At 43.0% G+C, this 14,676-nt stretch overlaps 1 protein-coding gene across 9 annotated transcripts in view; it reads left to right on the forward strand.

The window, feature by feature from the left end:
• Nucleotides 1-14,676, forward strand: part of ACACA (acetyl-CoA carboxylase alpha) — a 147,901-nt gene that overhangs the window by 37,092 nt on the left and 96,133 nt on the right. For all 9 annotated transcript variants that reach the window (XM_026107303.2, XM_026107289.2, XM_064523106.1 and 6 more), the window contains 11 exons: nt 143-293; nt 843-946; nt 1,863-1,944; nt 3,148-3,293; nt 4,935-5,085; nt 6,448-6,582; nt 7,357-7,503; nt 8,031-8,219; nt 8,998-9,098; nt 9,785-9,873; nt 11,444-11,568. In XM_026107303.2, coding sequence (XP_025963088.2) covers nt 143-293; nt 843-946; nt 1,863-1,944; nt 3,148-3,293; nt 4,935-5,085; nt 6,448-6,582; nt 7,357-7,503; nt 8,031-8,219; nt 8,998-9,098; nt 9,785-9,873; nt 11,444-11,568 — 1,420 coding nt within the window. The remainder of the gene's footprint in view (nt 1-142; nt 294-842; nt 947-1,862; nt 1,945-3,147; nt 3,294-4,934; nt 5,086-6,447; nt 6,583-7,356; nt 7,504-8,030; nt 8,220-8,997; nt 9,099-9,784; nt 9,874-11,443; nt 11,569-14,676) is intronic.

Consider the following 14,676-nt stretch of genomic DNA (forward strand, 5'->3'; position numbering starts at 1 on the left):
TGCTCCAGTACATATGCTCTTCTACTATTACCTTCATATTGTTTTTTCCAGAGAGAATTATCTCATGGGGAACTATCTGGACTTACTAGGTTCCATGTTGCTGTTAGTATGGGATAAATGATAGGTATTTTTTCTCTTTCAGAAACATGGTGGTGGCTTTGAAGGAGCTGTCCATCCGAGGGGATTTCCGAACCACTGTTGAGTACTTGATTAAACTGTTGGAAACAGAAAGCTTCCAGCAGAACCGCATTGACACTGGCTGGTTGGATCGGCTCATTGCTGAGAAAGTGCAGGTGCAGCTTCTTGCTTTACAGGACTGCAAGTTGGAGAGATTGTGTGGGGAGGAAAGCTTGGTGCTTGCTGGTTGCTAGAGGACAAGGATTTAGGAGTGGTTAATTTCCCCTTATCACTTGGAAAGGAAACATTTTCACTGGGCTTGATTCTTATTATATCAAAAATCTCTGGTCATCATTTTGTGAGGGGAAAGTGGTCCTAAAGCTGGTCTAAAAGCACCTTAATGTAAATGAGAATTGAGGCTGGTATTTTTGGCTTGCAGTTCAGGACAGGTGATGGTGAAATGTATGTGGAGCCTCAGGATTTGGTCCTGGAAGAAAAAAAATTTAGACTTTTTTTTAAGCAACTACAGAGGTGATTGTTTCTGTATAGTGTTTGCATGGATGCTACAACAATTTAACTTTAAAGGAGGTTTGCCTTGAACCAGAAATAGAGCTGAGACTGATTCTTCAAGTGGATGTTCATAATGGACTGAAGCTAAAAGAGGTGTCATTGTATATGAGAATGAGTGAGGTTTTCCCTGTGTTATGTACTTTCTTTCTTTCTAGGCGGAAAGGCCGGATACCATGCTAGGAGTGGTATGTGGAGCTCTGCATGTGGCTGACGTGAGCTTCCGAAACAGTGTCTCCAACTTCCTGCACTCTTTGGAAAGGTAAAATTGCAAGCTGGTCTGTCAGATGGCTGACAAGCAGATGGTAATCTGATTTTGATTTCCAAGTTTTGTTCAAATACGGCACAATCCAGAAATGTACAGAGCTGGCCAGTATCTGCTGGCTATTTTCTGGCCCCAGGAAGCTGTTTTGCTACTGGCCCAAGAAAACTGGCAAATATCTATGCATGTCCCCAAAACATCCCCTGCTGTTTGCACAGATTGTTTTGATCACTGGCAGTTTTGGCAGAAACTCCAAGAAATGGCCCAGAAATGTGAAGTTCATTCTCTCAGTCTCTCTGTGCTGCCAGGGCAACATTAGGGAGTCTTGAGTCACCATGTATTGTGTTCCTCCTGTTTTGAAGATGGATGTAATCTTCCAGACTTGACATAATTTTCCAAATTGGATGTTTTCCACTAGTACTTAAGAAATCCTCTTGCATTCCTGCTCACTTTAAACTGTAGCAGGCACTGTGAGAAGACTGTTCATAACGCTCAGTCAGACTAAACCTGGTATGATCCAGGTGAGTTCATTCTTAACTGAGCTCTTCCCCTCAATGTCCTGTAGGTGAGCCCATACTGTAAATGGGGTTGTAGATGGAAAAGGTGCTTTATCGGTATGTTAATTCATACAACAAGTTCTGTAACTTGGGCTGTGATATTCTTTTGCAGAATCATCTATAGGGGAAAAGTGGGTGAATATAGGAGAGGGGAGAGCAGGTCTACGTGGATGGAGACAGATAGGCTGGCTTTATCAAAACAATACATACCTCTCCTAAGGAGAGATGGTTTACGGGCCTATTCCGTCTCTCTGCTAGTGGTTTCCAGATTCTTGCATCCATCTTCGAACCACCTCTGGCCCCTGATGGCCGTTTGGTGGCTTCTGGAAAACAAGTTTTGTTCTGTATTTCTCTTTTAGGGGCCAAGTCCTGCCTGCTCATACCCTGCTAAATACTGTGGATGTGGAACTCATCTACGAAGGACGGAAGTATGTGCTGAAGGTATGATGTATAGTGTGGAAACCCATCCTCTTCCCACTGCTAGTTGGAAGTGCTTGTTTGTGTGCTAGTCTGGCTTAATCTTTGTAATGGATGTAATTAATGGAATTAAACTCTGCACAGAGTTTTTTTTCTCTGTGTTCGTGGGGTTGAGAAATCCAGCTACAGTCTCACTTACGATGATACCCTGTCACTTTGTATTGCAGTATCTCTGTGTATCTCTGTAAATGTTTTAATCTTTCAGGGCTACCTACTCTGTAAGTGGTGAAAATACTGTTTTATAGGCAAAGACTGCTGCTTATGTTTCTTGTTGATGCTTCTGAATGTGTGAATCTACCACGTTGGCTGATCTAGCCCAATGTCATCAGCATGACAGAATTTATAGCAATTTTTCCTTTTAGTTTTATTTTTCACTACTACATGCGAAAAACAATGTTAGAAATATTGTTTAAAGGTTGCAAAATGAAAAGTTAGGAAATAATAGACTTAATGTTGCCTGTGCAATCTTAATTGTCTTCCTTTAAGCAGATTTATTATGCTGAAGTTTTAATGACATGATCATATACTATTTTTTGGAGCTATAAGTTCTCTGCACTTCTGCATGTCAGATTTTGGCATGCTTTATCTTGGCATCCCTTTGAGGAATAGAGAGGCAATGAACGTGGGTTTAAAAGTGTGCTTTAAGTGACTTAACCCAACTTCAAATGGGAGCTCTGTGTCAGAGACCATGATAGGAAGCATTTCTTCAGGAAGAACTTCAGCTGCTTTCTCTGTGAGACAATGTCTCTCTCTTTTCATGTGATTTTCATTCTGCAATTTTTTCCTGCTACAGGAGATGATGCAGGAATTCAGAGATGAGCACTTTCTTCAGCACACAACTGTGACTTGTATCCAGATCAGGGTGAAGAAGCAGTATATGATTGTGTAATCAAACCTGTACTATTAATGCATAAATGTGAGAGGACTTAATCAAGGTTCATGGACAACCTTAATTCTGGCATCTCTTGACTGCTAAATGCTTGGTTTTGCGATCCCAAGGTTTTTCTAAATGTTGTTTTTTTCTATCCAAATTGAAAACAAATGGCTCACTTCTTGTCCTTTTAATTATTGCAAGGCTTGGAGAGCTACCTGCGTGTTATGGCTGCCAGGGTAGTATCGACGTCATGTTTCCTTTATATGATGCCTCTCATTCTTGTGGATCTGCAGGTGACCCGGCAGTCTCCCAATTCCTATGTGGTTATCATGAACAGCTCCTGTGTGGAAGTTGATGTGCATCGACTGAGTGATGGAGGACTGCTCTTGTCTTATGATGGCAGCAGCTATACTACCTACATGAAAGAAGAAGTGGACAGGTAGCAACCTGAAAAGGCTGTTTAACACTTAAATACCCGTGAAAACAAGGTGTACTAATGACCTTATGGTTCCCAAAGATCACCTGGGAAAAGAATCCTTTCCTAGGAAAAGGTTACTAGGTGTATCACTACAGATGAGTTTGAAGGGAGAAGTTGCCTTCATCTGAAGAACAAATGATGGTGGTGCTAGCAGAAAGATCTGAACATATACCAATGGGGAGTTCATATTCTCCTTCTGGCTCTCTAAATGTGCCATTTTGGATTGTATCTGTTCACCTGTAAAAGGGACCTAGTATTCTGTTGACCATTCAGCTGGTCAGACTGATTTTCAGGTTGCTCAGGTAAACTGTGGTCTAGATTGCCATTTCTCTTGGCTGTGGTCTTTGGATTGACTTGCAATTTCTGTAAAAATGTGAGAAGTCATTGTTAAAAGCTGGGCAATTTGAAAGATGTTGGAGACCTTGGTCTTCTGAGGTTTCATTACCGCTTATGGGATGTTGAGTGCTTGACTTGATGGGATGGAACTCACGAAAGTGAAAACCGGAATATGCATTCACTAAGATTGGTGGGTAAGTTTTAACTATGTTGTAATTTCAAGAATTCTTTCAAAGGGTAAATCTTGAAAATCCCAAGGCAGTTTCATCCTAATAGACTAAGGCAAGTTGCAAAACGTTATGCAAAATTTGATGACTTGGACATTAAAATGTTTCCTGGTTTAGATACTTATATATTGAATTAACTTTTCCAAAGAAGTCTAGAATGGTAGGTATCTTTTTAGATTATTTTTAAGTGTGCCATCAGAGCATAATGATACCATAACCTAACCAAGATACAGGATGAGGGAGTCTGTGTTCAGATGCATGCTCACGCCTGTGGACCCTTCTGTGGTATGCTGCATTTCTGTAAAATGATGACCAGCATGGGTACTAACCCATCCAGGAAAGTCAGTGGCATTGAGTGGCACTAGACTAGTGCCTAGACTGAGGTCTAGCTCTACTAGCAAGGAGAAGAGGTCAAGAAAGGATTTGAGTTCTTTCCTGCCCAGTGTAGGTGCAACTGTTTCTAAGCCATTCCTGTTAGATATTTTCCAACTTACTCTTAAAAATTTTTAAATCTTTAAAATCCTTGAAGTTCTACAGCTTACCTAGAAACAGATACAAGATTTACTATTCCCTCAATATTCCCTGCAGGGATCATAGCCATAATGTCAGTAAATCTCCAGCTACTGGAATTTAAATCACATTGCCCCCTCTACTGGTTGCTTTCTGTGCCATATGTGGTGAATATGGTCAGGAGCTCAAAAAGAGCTTGGTAACTTTTTATGTTGGAAGATGCTATAAAATCTCAACTTCTTACTTTACTGCATGGTTGCGTCTTGCTCTTTTCAGCTTTGCTCTGCAAACATGAGGATTTTGCATGAGGTGCACAGTTTTGTGAATGCATTGTGTGTGTGTGCGCACGTGTGTGTGTGTTTCGATATGATTAATCTGAATTTTCATATGCAGGTCCATACCATTTGCCTCAGAAGAGCTGGTTGTGGTGTTTTTGTTTTGAAGTGGAATAGGGCAAGAGAATAGATTTCCCCTTCCCATGCTTTCCACGAGGAATTTTGTTGTACTGATTTGTCCTGTTCTTTCCTAGGTATCGCATCACTATAGGTAACAAGACCTGTGTGTTTGAAAAGGAGAATGATCCCTCTATACTGCGCTCACCTTCAGCTGGGAAGCTTATCCAGTATGTCGTGGAGGATGGGGGACATGTGTTTGCAGGCCAGTGCTTTGCAGAAATAGAGGTAAGAGAGTCTCAAAGGACTGAGTTGGCTGCCAATGCTGAATCTGCCCAGGAACAAGCTGGGGAGGAAAAAAAAAGTTAAAGTGCTTTGGACCTGGGAATTGAGGGTGTGGAATAACTTACAGTATTTCCTTTCTAAATTTTATCTGCATTTTTACCTGGACTAATCAGGAATCAGCAATCAGAATGATTGGGTGGGGGAAGAGAAATTATTTAACAGGTGAAATTGGAGTGTTAATGACTGTAGCAAGTGATAAGCAAAACTTCTCAGCAGTGGGACAGTGGTGATCATCTTATTTCAAGAGATAGCAAAGAAGAGTGGGATCCATGTGTACTGTGTCTTCCAGCTATGGTGAAAAAGATCCTCTATCTGTAGACCATTGCTTGGCACTAACAGAGACTCAGAAGCAGAGTTACATGCTAGGGTTAAGTAACAGATTAAGATTTCTCTGGCTACTTGATTATTTATCAGGTTGATCCGATCAGTTAAGCTGAAAATAAGTGTCACTCCTCGCTTCTCCCTTGGAAATTACTTAACGCTAAGAGGAGGAGGAGGAGGATGAGCAATTCCTACAACACTGTGAGGAAAGCACGAGGGGTTGTGTAGGAGTGCAAGGTTCAAAACAGATTTGAGGGAGGGGAGGGTGTGCTGGCAGAGGGGCAATTAAACCAGTTAGAGTGCGTAGGAGAAAAATACCAAGCCAGAGACCCAGATATTTTACGTAAATGCTTTTACGCTATAACAGAGCCATGGCTAAGTAAGAACCAGCTACTCAATTACAGTGTTCCCTGTTGTGCTGTATGCTACGGCAATAGTAAAACTAGACTGCCTCCCCCCAAACCCAACGCTTTTCCTCCAAAGGCAAGAGCTTCCATCTTTGAACTAAGGAAGCATCCCTGTTTGTGAACAGCAGAGATCTGTGACCTCTAGAAGGTAAACCAAATTACCTCCATTAAAAGCTAGTGCGTTGCTGCATTTTTTGGGTGGCTCTCCCGTTTCTAGCCTTTAGAGTGCAGCATCTGCAGCAATAAATTGTATCTGCTTTGTTTACTGTGTTGAATATGGGACCTTTGTGTGTACCTGTGTGTCCAAGCAGTATAGAACAGGTGACATTCCTGAGGATGGCTTTCTGCTGTGCTAATTTTGTGGCCTAGTAGTTTGTTCTGCCATTGACTTCAGTGTCTGGCATTTCATTCTGAGCATAAATGTGTGCTTTTAAGCCTCTGAGGAAGCCTGACTGCAAAAGGTGATCATCCAGGTGCTCATCGAGGTCTGTGGTAGGCTATCAGCTGCTAAGTCATAAAGCTAGAACCATTTGGGGAACACGGAAGCTGCGTGTGTAGCCTGTTTTCCTTGCTGCAGGTGATGAAGATGGTGATGACGCTAACAGCAGGAGAATCGGGCTGCATCCATTATGTCAAACGCCCTGGAGCAGTGCTGGATCCAGGCTGTGTCATTGCCAAGCTCCAGCTGGATGACCCCAGCAGGGTTCAGCAGGTAAGAAGTTGCAGGAAGGAGTTTGTTGTGTTTTTAATTGGGTAATGATGCTGAGAGAGGTACAAGATGGTCCAAATTGTTGAACCAATTTCAGATTTGTGCATCATGCTGGAATTGTCGCTTTATCACTTGTTTGTTTCAGAGGGGGCCTGCAAGGATGTCTGTTTGTCTGACTGGCTGATAGGCTGAGCTTGTGTACCACTCTTGTTCCCTTCTTACCTCAGTACTGCCGTGGGTGCGTGGCTCTCTAGATAAGATATTGGCAGCTGGCCAGATCTTTTTCTCTGCTTTATTCCAATGTGTGTTTCTTTAACAAAAAGAAGTCATGGAAGTAATAGATCCTTCTTTGCTTAAGTGATCCTCTTCTGGAGGATAGGAATAGATATCCCAGCTCCAAGAGTGTCAGGTGCTATGTAAGCCATTGTAGCAAATCTGGAGAGAGAGGGGGGGGGAAAAAATATAAAAAAGACCAGGACATAGTTTTTTGTTTGTTTGTTTTTTAAGGTGAAAGGCAAACAGAGATATTCCATTAGGGATAGTAGGCTGGGATGTAGCTGGTGGTGGTGGAAAATAATCTGTTCTTCTTCTAGTACAAGGTATGTTTCTCTCTCTGTCTCTTTCCTACTCACTCATTTGCATTTTCTACCCTGAATTCCTCCAGGCTGAATCTAAGTCTCCATTCAAAAGTGAAAACTAGAGGAAAGAAGTGGGATTCTCCGTGCCAGTGCCACATAGAAGGGTTGGTGACACTTACTGTGGTGTTTGTATTTCCAGGCTGAGCTGCACACGGGTACCTTGCCACAGATCCAGAGCACAGCACTTCGAGGCGAGAAACTCCATCGCGTTTTCCATTATGTCCTAGATAACCTGGTCAATGTGATGAATGGATACTGCCTGCCAGAGCCCTACTTCAGCAGCAAGGTACTGGTTGGTTACTGTTTCAGAGGGAAAGCAAATATTCTTCCTGTACAAGATAAGGTCAGCCAATTTGCATGTCAGAGCCAGAGGTCCAGGAATCAGGGCTGGAGGCTATACTGCCCTGTTAGTGCCAGCTGGTCTCAGTTTTCTTTCTCAGATTTCCTCATAGCCAGTCTCACCAGGGAGTAAAATGGGAGAGTCTCACCTGTGACACCCAAAACAAAACCAAAGACAAGGAGTCGAATTCAGTCTTTACTGCATGTGCCTGCAGCCTTGTAGGTACGAGCTGTCTCCATAGCCAGCTGTAGTAGAAGTCCTGGGGGGAGCAGGAAAGAATGTGGATGACACTGAGCCAGCTGTTGATGGAGTGGCACACCAGCTTTGGCATCTACCACAACCCTCTCTCCTAGTCTCCGGACTAGTTGCATGAGCAACTGTATTAAAGAAGGCCTCACTGAACTGCCTTTCCTTTTCCCCTCCTTGCTGCTTATTCTTTCCTAATGCTTGTCTTTACACGAACTTGTCTCTAGGTGAAAGGCTGGGTTGAGCGACTCATGAAGACGCTGAGAGATCCATCTTTGCCTCTTCTGGAACTTCAGGACATCATGACCAGTGTTTCTGGACGAATACCGCCCAATGTAGAGAAGTCCATCAAGAAGGAGATGGCCCAGTATGCCAGCAACATCACATCCGTCCTTTGCCAATTTCCCAGTCAACAGGTGATCAACCACACTTACATAGAGGAAGAAAAATTGGATTGTGTTGGGGCAGAGAGAAAGAAGATTCCTTTAAATTATCTGGAGATTAGTTGAACCTGAAAGGTGCATTTGAACCCTGGATCTTCACGATGAAAGATGCTTGCCTATATCACTTGAGCTTAAATATTTACCTTCTGTATCTGTAGTGAAGGGTATGTGTCCCCTGTTCAGTATAGCTTTAAACAGGCTAGCTTGGGAATTAGAAGCAGTTTAATCATAGCATCGTAGCGCCTTGTGGCCATTTATTTACTTGCTTTTGGTTGGTACATATGCTGCAGTGCTATTTGCAGAGTCAACATAACCTTAAAAAAGAGTGGTTGCAACAAAGGGAAGCCTGATCAGGTTCCAAGATTATGTTAGATGCTCTCTAATTCAACCAGAGTGTTTCTGAATAGAAAGCAAGAAAGATTGATTGGGAAGAGACCTGTCATGCGTATTGTTGCATGTTGTGAAGGACCACTCTTTCCTTTCCTTAAAGTTGTTTCTGAATCAGTTCCAGCCATATTGCATGTGCTGATGGCTATAAGGCGTTAGAAGATTATTTCCTCAAAATATGATATGTGCATCAAGTTTTGTCTCATTGTCAGGTGACTGCCTTCCGTAACAGTTTGACTTCAGCCTTTGTTGGCGTTTGCTGGAACTCTGCTCTGATCTGTCTGGAAGTCCTCATCTGTGTGTGTGTGTCTGGCAAGATCTTCCCATTCAGGACTGGAACTGTCATGTGATTGTTCTCTTTCAGATTGCCAATATCTTGGATAGCCATGCAGCCACCTTAAACCGCAAATCAGAGCGTGAGGTCTTCTTCATGAACACCCAGAGCATTGTGCAGCTTGTACAGAGGTGAGCAGTTTTCAGGGAGAGGGTCCCATAATTCCTTTTCTCTCTCTCTCTCCCTCTCCTCTCTCTCTCTCTCTCTCTCTCTCTCTCTCTCTCTCTCTTTCTTTTTTTCTTTTTCCCCTCCCCCCTTCTGTCTGAAAGACCCAAGGCCACTTGCTTTGAGTAGACCAGTTTTGTCACACTCAAACTCTAAACCACTGGGAATAACCTGCATACCTCCTTCAGGGAAGCCAGCAGCAAAGGGGGGCCATATGCACGTGGCTCATGGAATTGCCTGTCCTCACTGCATGTGTGAAGTACAGGTACAGATCCTTCCTCTTTTTCCCCCTTTGCCTTATGAAATGCAGATTTAACATCTGTCCTGATACTGATTCCATCTTGGCCGTTTCATCAAGCAGCTGGTGTGTATCACTCCTCTCAGCTTCTAGAGTTTTGAATATTTTGGGAAGAACAAGAATGTTTTGTTGCAAAACGTTTGCCATGCTGACACACATTACTGATGGCAGAGGCTACGTATTCACTGTGGTTGCAGGGGTTGTCCAGTGGTTTTCAGAATCGAGTGCACTAGTGTCCATAGGCAAGCGGGCTCCTCCTGCCACTCATGTTGAGTGTTATTCACTTGCAGATCTTCAGAAGCAGGATGGTGACATTTGCACTCGGTGCTAGGTTTGACCTATTTGCTTCTGCAGGTACCGGAGTGGTATTCGGGGTCACATGAAAGCAGTGGTGATGGATCTGCTCCGTCAGTATCTAAAGGTGGAGACTCAGTTTCAGCACGGTGAGTCGCTAAGCACATCAAGCCTTCAGTTTCTGAAGGAACCACACTTGGTCCCAAAGGTCCACGTGGACCCCCTTCAAGCAAGATTAGGCCACCTTTATGGTGAGGCTAAGCCACGCAGGTTTTGTTTTAAAGGGCTACCCAGTCCGTTTCTTTTTCTGGTAGAAGAGTTGGTGTCCAATTTGAGCTTTCGTGGTAAGAATGCTCAGAATACTTAATGTGTCATTGGTTTGAACCAGCAGATGACAAACTCCACCCAGAAGTTGCCTGTTCTACTATTTGTCCGCTGTTGGTATATCTATCTTCTTTCACATCCTGTGCCCTCTTGTCCACAGTTTAAATCTCTTAATATGACTCTGATTCCTTTTTAGTCTGGGAATGCTCCTTTTCTCTGTAACTACTCAAAAGAATAGCTACTACGTGAATTCATGATCACCTTACTGTTTCTTTTATCTTGTAGCGAGGTCTAAGTTTGGGACATATTCTACCTGTATCACTAAACTGGGTTTTTAAAGTTACTTCAAATTCTGTAAGCGAGGACTTCTGTATGACCTGGAGTTAAAAGACCGTATCACTGAATTATGTGTTTCTTTGTGCTGCAGTTTCTTGTGCTGCAGTTTCTAGTGTGTTCCTGAGCTCTTTAAGGCATAGCCAGGCTATTTGCTCTTTGCTTGTTCTAGATCACAGATGAAGTTGTTCTCCTTTGCTTTCCTTTACTTTGACTCTGACAGCAGTGGCCCACAGCTAAAGAGTTCTCCGTTTTACATGTTCTACATATAAAACTTCCTGTTCAAACCTTGATTTTTATATGCTGATTTCTGAGCATCTGAAAAAAATTTGAATCAGAAAAACTGTTTAAATTTGTCCTACTACTTGTTGAGTTCTACCTTGCCTGCTTATTAAATTCTGTAGTAAGAAAATCAAGTGCAGTAAAAAAACCACTGAGTTAATTGCAACTGTTGTAAAATACCAGGAAACTTTTCAGTGTTTATAAAAACAAGCCTCAGACCTCAGCCTGAAAGTGAGAATTGAAGTAAATGCATTGCACTGCTGTGTGCAGGCACAAGATGGCAATGAATCACTAGCTGATTCTGAGGCTCTAATTCATACAGGTAATTCAGATTCTGCTCTACTTTTCTTTCCTTCTGTCCCCATACATGCACCAGTGTAATAGTACTGCAGATTCATTTCTGCTTCAGTTTGATGGTAGCAGGGGATCGTGCAGGTCTTTTTGCTATTGTTTTTTTCTGATTGTCATTTGAATAAAAGAGACTATGTGCTCACCACTCCTCTTTCTGTATTGTTAACAAAGGAGCTATTTGGCACTGGAACTGTTAAAAGTAAATAACAGGAGAATTCTTAAATCAAAATTTGTCAGGTGAGGGGGCTACAGGGGGGGAATGCTTCTATTCCAGAACTGATTGTATGAATCATGTGAAGTAGATTGTCAACAAATGTGTGTGTTAGTTTAAAAATAAATAAATAAATAAATAAAAAACCACATCCAGTCACAGGCATTGCATGACACACAGGTGTAGAGCTTGGAAAAATTGTATGTTTCTGATTGCAGGTCACTATGACAAGTGTGTCTTTGCCCTTCGGGAAGAGAATAAAAGTGACATGAATGCTGTTTTGAACTACATCTTCTCACATGCTCAGGTCACCAAGAAGAACCTGCTTGTTACAATGCTCATTGTAAGTTGTCTGTTGGTACTCCAGAAATTTGCTTCTCCGTGTAGATGCGTGATTGATGCTTTGAAAGGTACCAAATTGACAGCTTTTAGCCTTAGAGATGTTAGTCTTCTAGCACAGAAGCAGCAGTGTGGAGTTTCCTCGTGCTTTCTTATTAGGGCACTGAAGCCCTGTATTAGAGGGGACCCAGCACATACTGTTCAGCTCCATTTCTGTGCACCTTGTGGTTCATGACTCCCCTGCATTGATTGCCTATCGGATTGCCATGCTGGCTAATTATGCAAGTGATATGTGAACATCTGTGGGGAAATGAGAATAAACTCTTACATTGGGAGGGTGCTAAAGGCTAACTTTTAGACCCTGGGCTGTGACTTTATACTTGTTTTATTTTGCTTCTTAGTCTTCAGGGGTTGCAGAGGGATCCTGTCTTTATAATAGCTTGTGATACTCAAATAGGAGTTGCTTTGTTGGAGGGTAAAATAATATGCTACCAGCACAAAAAGCAGATGTCTTTTGTGGTAATAGTGCTGTAATACCAACATTTTTATGATCCCTCATTATTAATCAGGGTGGGTTCCTGGCAGTGAATAGCCAGCCCATATGGAGGTCCCTCAGGGGTTTTACCTGCTCTTCCTTATGAGCCCTGGCCTGCTCCCATAGGCTCAGCAGTTGCTCTTTTAGCCTCTCCATAGTGCTAAGCTCAGAAAGCCTCTTCTTCAGTCTGCGGTGGTGCTTTCTGACCGGCTGTACACCAGACTGCACGATGGAGACTGTGCAGGACTCGACGTCGCAGCTCAGGGTGGTCTGTCCAGATCAGGCCCTCCAGGGTGTTTGCAAAGGGAGGAGGAATCTCTTGGACTCGAATTCCTCTTGGTCAGTCCTAGATTCCGCCACACAAACACAAAGCAATCCTGATGCCAGGACCTGCCATCCACCTCACTACCTTTTTCTTTTTACCCCGAAACATAATGTGGTCTGTTGCTATGAAAAATAGGTGCAAAGTACCCATCCACAAGATAACCCTTAAAAGCATATATAGGGTCATAATTACCCTAGACTGAGGCTGACTTTCTTACATTCTAATTTGTAAGATATAAGGACCCTGGCATTTTTACTTTCTGGCTATTTTTTTTTCTTTTTTTTTTTTTTTCTTTTTGGTGTGTGGTGTGATTGTAAGTAACGCTTGCCTTAAGAATCTCATTATTTGAACACGGAGCCATATTTCCTCTGAGAATTCTGGAGTAGCTTTGAGCCGGGGCTGTTCATTTCTCAAGTAATCATGCTGGCGTGATGGAGAGAGAAAATGGCAGCTGTTTGCAGCTCAGGCCTTCAATTTTCTTCAGAGTCCAGTCACTCAAGTGTGTAATTACACGGGGGTGCTGGGGAGGCGTTAGGCCTTGTCAAAGAGCTGGTTTGAGGCTTTGCTCACTGCCTTTGCCAATCAGCGCAGGCAAAAGCCAGTGCAGCACCAGCTACCTGCTTTATTTTGTTGTTGTCATCCCGATTATTTCTTGCTAAGATGGGACTGAAACTTTTTGTCTCCTTTTTTCACCTGCCAGCGCGAGCCGTGTCTTAGAGGTAGTCTTGCTGCATCTTCACATTGGTTAATAAAAAGCCCATCTGGGGGAGTGAGGGGCGTGCTGGGAGGCAAGAAAAACAATAACAAAAAAGGTGATCTGAGTTTTCCTTTCTCTTTTCTGTGTGCTCTTTCTTCCCCTCTCCTCTTCCCCTCACTGTCTGTTATATTCATCTTAAGTAAAGGCCAACAGCCCAGTTCATTGGTACTTAAAACGCGCTAGAGACGATCCCCGCCTTGGCAGACCAGGCAGGAGAGCTCCTCGGCAGTGTGATGCCTGCCGCGGCCGCTCCGGCCATCGTGTCTGGGGCCTGGTGAGCAGGAGCTTACGCCCCGTGCAGGCGGGGATGCAGGGACTGCTAATGTGAGTGGGCGCCTGAGGCCTAGGTGGGTGACTTACCTGTGACCACAGCGTTGTCTATGGCAAAGCCAAGAATCGTGGTCTGCTGAATTACAGGTCACACCATTAACCAAAAGGCCGTTGTTGTTCTGACTCGCATTACTCTTCGTGTCTTAGGGACCCTGTGGCACATTTGGTAATCATGGTGAAGGCTGTGGCATTTTATGGGTTGCCAATTTATTTATGTGGGATGGTGAAGTTTGTCCTCCAAGGGCAAACGTCATGTCAGAATACCTTGATGCTTATGTTGCTGTTATTGATGTATCCCTAGGAATCCATTATTAACAAGGGGCTCTCAGGATGGTTTTAGTAATAGTGCGATGCTGCCATCATTCACTTTTTTAGCTAGCAGGCATTTAAAGCAGGATGGAACTACTTCATCCTTCATGTTTTTGTTGAAATATAGTGTGATTTGAAGTTGTATATTCATTTTATGTAGTTAACTGGCTGTTGTATGCACAGCCTCACCTTAAGTGGACAGAATCCCTTGTGTTTAATGGCATGGCAGACATCCTGTGTGCCTGTTGGTCTTTCGTTACCTTGTAATATTACAACACCTAGGAATTCATACTTCAAATCCAGTGCAGACAGTTCTTGAATTATTCGCTGTTATTGAATTCACACACTGATCTGGAGTGGGTAGATTTATAGGACTTTTTTTGGAAACGGTCATTGTAATGTTTGCCTGGCCCAAGCCTGGTTAGCGGGAGGCAACAATCTAAGAGTTAGTAGCCTAGGTGTGTGTATGTGTGGGGTTTTTTCTTTTTTAATGATTTGGTTTTGGTCTTTATCACTGAGTGGTGGTGTATGTCGTCATTCCTAGAGATGCTTGATGCTAGGCGTAATGCTTGAGTGGGATCAGAAAGAAAGGGGTCGAGAACAGCATGGGGGAAAAAGCTGTTTAGGTTTGGAATTACGTGTAGTATAAGCTGTTATTTATTAGTCAGTCTATGGGGTGTGTGTTGTTTGTTTCTTCCTTTATTTTCTGTGTCAGGCTTATCAATCTAACCTGCTGCACAGAGATTTTTCCCTTTTTCCTTTTATATTTCTTAGATCTTCAAAGGGCCTTTTCTGGACTGCACATGTTTAAAATCTCTTTAGAGCTTCAAGGCGCCATCTCTTTCCTGTTCCAAAT

This window comes from Dromaius novaehollandiae, chromosome 19 (genome assembly GCF_036370855.1).
Source record: "Dromaius novaehollandiae isolate bDroNov1 chromosome 19, bDroNov1.hap1, whole genome shotgun sequence".
Taxonomy (NCBI): domain Eukaryota; kingdom Metazoa; phylum Chordata; class Aves; order Casuariiformes; family Dromaiidae; genus Dromaius; species Dromaius novaehollandiae.